This window comes from Papio anubis, chromosome 20, assembly GCF_008728515.1.
Source record: "Papio anubis isolate 15944 chromosome 20, Panubis1.0, whole genome shotgun sequence".
Classification (NCBI taxonomy): Eukaryota; Metazoa; Chordata; class Mammalia; order Primates; family Cercopithecidae; genus Papio; species Papio anubis.
In genome coordinates, this window is record NC_044995.1 from 46,743,110 (window position 1) to 46,747,931 (window position 4,822).

At 57.2% G+C, this 4,822-nt stretch overlaps 1 protein-coding gene across 1 annotated transcript; it reads right to left on the minus strand.

Annotated features, from left to right (window-relative positions):
* Window positions 1-529: 529 nt before the first annotated feature.
* FEM1A (fem-1 homolog A) lies at window positions 530-4,421 on the minus strand. The gene has a single exon (XM_003914706.4). It carries the CDS (start codon window positions 4,251-4,253, stop codon window positions 2,244-2,246), a length of 2,010 nt encoding a protein of 669 aa, XP_003914755.2. The 5' UTR covers window positions 4,254-4,421; the 3' UTR covers window positions 530-2,243.
* Between the last annotated feature and the right edge of the window lie 401 nt (window positions 4,422-4,822).

A 4,822-nucleotide genomic window follows, 5' to 3' on the forward strand; every position in this document is an offset into this window, starting at 1 on the left:
TTTTTTTTTTTTTTTTTTTTAAATACAGCAACATACTGTTTTTCAAATGAAATTTTACACAAAGCCCCAGTATATAACATAGAGGCCAGGTGCAGTGGTTCATGCTTGTATTCTCAGCACTTTGGGAGACCGAGGTGGGAAGATCGCATGAGTCCAGGAGTTTGAGACCAGCCTGGTCAACATGGCAAAACCTGCGTCTACGGAAAATACAAAAATTAGCTGGGCATGGTGGCAGGTGCCTGTAATCTCAGTTACTCAGGAGGCTGAGGCAGGAGAATCATTTGAACCCGGGAGGCAGAAGTTGCAGTGAGCCGAGATCACGCCATTGCACTCCAGCCTGGGTGACAGGGGGAGACTCTGTCTCAAAAAAAAAATAATAAAATAAAATAAGCCCCAGTATATAACATAGAAACCCCTCTGGCTAGGGGAGGTGGCCCTAGGGCTCTCTGTTCATTCAGACCAATGCCATGGATGGATCCACCCACCTCCCACTTCCCCAGTTGACCCACGCCAAGGACGTATCAGGCAATTCTCTTCCAGTATCTTTTTAATGACTTAAACACCAGCGCGCAGACTTGCAATGTAAACGGCCTCATTTCTGTGCTCTGTGCTTTGGGAGGGATGGAGACGCCATTTCCCACCTTGGCTGAGTTAAGTTAAAACCTGTCTTGCAAATAAATAAATAATTTCCTAACACAGCAAAAAAAAAAAAAAAAAAAAAAATCCAAACGAGACCTAGTTTCCATCCAGGGACAGGACGTTTCTGGACACCCCCGGTGGCTGCTCCTCCTAATGGCCTGGCTACTGCAGGGAGGATGTAGTGAGAATGGCTTTCCTTCTGCTGTTTGCTGCTGTCTATGCCGGCCAAGAACCTGCTCCTGTCTGCCTGGGCTGATGGAGTCTCGCTCTTGAGAAAAAGTCTTGCTGGGGCAGGTCCTCTGGCAGCCCCAGCACCTCACCCTGAGACATGGGAACCTGAGACTTTGTCCGAAGCTCGGCTGGAAGGCTGGTCTTGGCACTCAACGTCTTAGCTAGTGGATTTATTGCATTAAGACTGTACTTGGGCCTTTTTCATGATGACTTGGGTCCTAATCCTCGAAGCAGCTGTAAAAACAGCCCGGGCCACCTGTAGATGCACCCACAATGAAATCAGAGGCCATGTGAGGTTTGCAAGGCGGAGTGGCCTGTAGTTTTAACTCGGGCACGATGGCGATGCAGACCCAAACCAATTGTGCCAGTTCTTGTTGGGTGGCAAAGTGTTGTCAGGCTTTGTGGTCACTCCTGATTTCTGCTTGGAAGAACAGTTCTCTTTCTAATGAGAATGGAAAACTGGAAAGGCCTGTAAAATCGGAAAGCCTGTAAAAGGCGGTAGAGTGGAGATGCATGAAAATGTACGGTCGCCCGTGTTTTAGGGGTCGACACCCATGGACTTTTATCTCGCTCACCAAATTCCTCACACACACAGCTCACTCCTGTGGCCTCGGCCATCTCGGGCACCACAAAATCCTCACGGCTTGAAATTCACTTATGGAGTCCAACAAACAACTTTCTTAAAAAAAAAAAAAAAAAGGCAGTAAAATCTCAGAACTTCTGTGCAACACTTGCAACCTGCCCACTTATTAAATAAACAGAACACCAAACCAACCGAAAGCTATGCAAGTGGCAGGCTGCCCTGGGCAGAGCCCTGCCTGTCTGCCAGGGACTATGGTGGCACGGGAGCAGGGCGTGATCGTGCTGGAAGAAATGAGAGGTGGGCTCATTCCCTGACTTTCAGACTCTCATCTCGGGAGCCCCCAGTCCTAACACTGTATTCGGCAGCTAGAGTTATCCGGCCACGTAAAGGGGCAAGGGAAGGAAGGCCGTCCTCAACTTCTTCCTGTGTTTCTAGCAGGGAAGGAACGCAATGCCTTCGGTCCCTCCACCTCTAGGTAACAAGGCAAAGGCCTCTGTAACCCAGGCAGACAGGATGTGGGGAAGGCCTTGTGTCTTTCCTTAACTCAGAATGAGTGAGCGGGCTCCTGGAGAAAGACCGTCCTCTTAGCACGTGACCCTGAAGGCTTCTAGCACCAAAGGCTGGCTAACACCTCCCACCCTCTCTGCAGGTCAAGGGATGGGAGGCGGAAGAACCCTTCTCCTGATTGGTGCTGGAAGGAGGCAAGAAGGAGCATCTGCTACACCCCAGCCCGATTTCCCGCTTTTCAGCAGGAGCGTGGAGAGGTGAGGGTACAGACGTTCTGGGCAGGTCAGTGCAGTTCAATGAATGCCTCCAGATCTTCCGGGATGAAGCCCTTGTAAGGGATCTTGTTCTTATCCAGGGCCCGGGCCGCAAGGCACTGCAGGGTAACATAGTTGAAGGGCTGCATGGTACCCCTGGCCAGCAGCTTCTCGTCCAGCAGCTCGTAGGCCGTCTTCTTGAAGGCGTTGGTGGCATCCATGTGGGCCCCTGCTTCGATCAGGGCATTCATGATGGCCGGGCAGTTGTTCTGGGCTGCTATGTGTAGTGGTGTGTTGTTGTCAAAATCCCTGCTGTCCGGGTCGGCCCCGCAGTCGAGCAACACTTTGACCACGTGCAGGGAGGGGAATCTGCCCACGGGGTAGCGGCCCACGTTTGTGGTGTCCTTGTCCACAGCCATGTGCAGAGGGGTGAAGCCGTTCTTGCCCCTGGGTGCGCACTTGAGCAGGCGGTAGACGGTCTGGTGCTTCAGGTGCTCCTGGCTGGGGGTGCACTCCACTTTCTCTAGCAGGTAGAGCAGGTGGAGGATGATGGCCAGCGCCTTGGTGAACTGGGCTGAGTCTCCGGGCTCCCTGGGCAGCTGCAGGGCCCGTTCCACTTCCCGGACCCCTTTGGTGAGGACCCCCATGAGGTCTGCAAAGCCGATCTGGGTGCCCAGACTGCCCTTGGTGGCCCGGTCCTGCAGCACGTAGGAGAAGAGTTCCGCGAAGGAGAGGAAGCTGCTGGCGGTCATGGGGCTCAGAGGCTCCAGATTGGTCTGTTGCATGTCCAGGGCGTACTTCCACAAGCGGATGCAGCGCTCGAAATTGCCCGAGTCGGCGTACACGGCGCCCCTGTAACGGATATAATAGGAAGTGTCGGGGTGCGAGGGACCGAGGATGCGCTCCCGGATCAATAGGGCCTGCATGCGCATCTCATCCGGGTCGGTGATCAGCGCCTCCAGCTCCTCGGTGGTGTTGACCTCCCTGGAATAGTCATAGGCCAGGACCAGCTGTGGGGGCTCCGGTTTGGGCAGGTACTCGCCCCCCTGGTGACGCAGCTCCATGGCCCGCCTCCAGTGTTTGAGGGCCCCAAGCAGATCTCGTTTCTTATCCACATACGTAGCTCCCAGCAATTCCAAGGCTTCCACGGCAGCTTCCCGGCTGGTGGGACAGCAGCTTTCATAAGATTCCCCGTTCAGTGGTTCCTCCGGGGAGGAGCTACAGCATGGGGCCCCCTGAGGCTGCGCACACCCCTGGCTGGTAGAGGGGCCTTCTTGGGCCAGCCCAGGCTGAGCCTCTCCCCCTGCGATCTGCTCCTGGCCGGGCTGCTCCTGGATGAGGTACTCCACAATGTTGGTGTGGCCCGTCACACTGGCCGCAAGCAGCGGGGTCATGCCGTAGCCGTCACGTTCCATGCGGGCCTTGCACCCCAGCAGCAGCTGCAGGATCTCCAGGCTGCCGGACTCGGCGCAGTCGTGCAGGGCCGTGTTGCCCTTGGCGCTGCGCCGGTTCACCTGGGCGCCCTGCTCCAGCAGGTAGCGGGCGATCTCACGATGGCCCTTGTAGCACGAGATCATGAGGCACGTGTGGCCGTGCCGGTTGGCCACCTCAAGGTCGGCCTGGTGCTCGCCGACCAGGTAGCGCACCACCTCCAGGTGGCCGTCGAAGCAGGCGGCGCGCAGGGGCGTGGAGTTGGTGCGCGTGGTGCGGTTCACCGAGGCCCCGCGGCGCAGCAGGCTCCGCACCACGTCCAGGTGGCCGGCGGCGGAGGCGGCCCACAGCGGCGGCGCGCCCTCGATGGTCTCGCCATCGAAGTGCACCGAGCCACCGGCCTCCACGCTCGCGCCGCACCGGTCCACCAGGTACTCCACCACATCTAGGTGGCCGTAGCGCGCGGCGATGAGCAGCGGCGTCCCCCCGCCGGCCACCTCGCCCGTCAGCTCGTCCAGTTCCTCCCGGCTCCGGCCGCTGAGCAGCTTCTGGAGCAGCTGCAGCTTACCGTCACGGGCAGCGTTGTACACGGCGGTGCGGAGGTCCATGGTTCGGGCCTCCGCCAGGCCATGGGCCGGCCGCCGGAGGACGGGGAGACAGAGGATCAGAGCCCGGACGGTGGGGAGGCAACCTTCACCGTCTCCCTCGCCGCCATCTTAGGGGTTCCTCGGGCGGAACAAAATGGCTGCCGCGACCCAACGAGTGGGAGCACGCCGGGAAATGGAGTCCTCTGCGCGGGCCCACTCCATAGAACAAAAAAGGAATCATGGGGGATTAAGACTACACTTCCCAAAAGGCCACAGGACAGCCCCCGCGAGTTGTGAGCGCGCGGCATGATGGGAATTGGTGTTCCAGTCGCAGTACATGATCAGGGAAGTTAGCAATTTGAGAACTACAATTCCCGTCATGCAGCGCTACACGACCTAGCTTGTGGGAACCGGCGAAATTTGGTGACGTACTTCCCGTGGCTGTCTGTACGTCAGAGCCTATGGAAAAAGCCCGCGCGATGCCCTTAAGGACTACATTTCCCAAAAGGCATGGTGAGCGACTCTGAGCCAATCAGGACCTAGACCGAAGGCCAAGCTCGGCCAGAGGGGACGAGTCATGATTCGGGGTT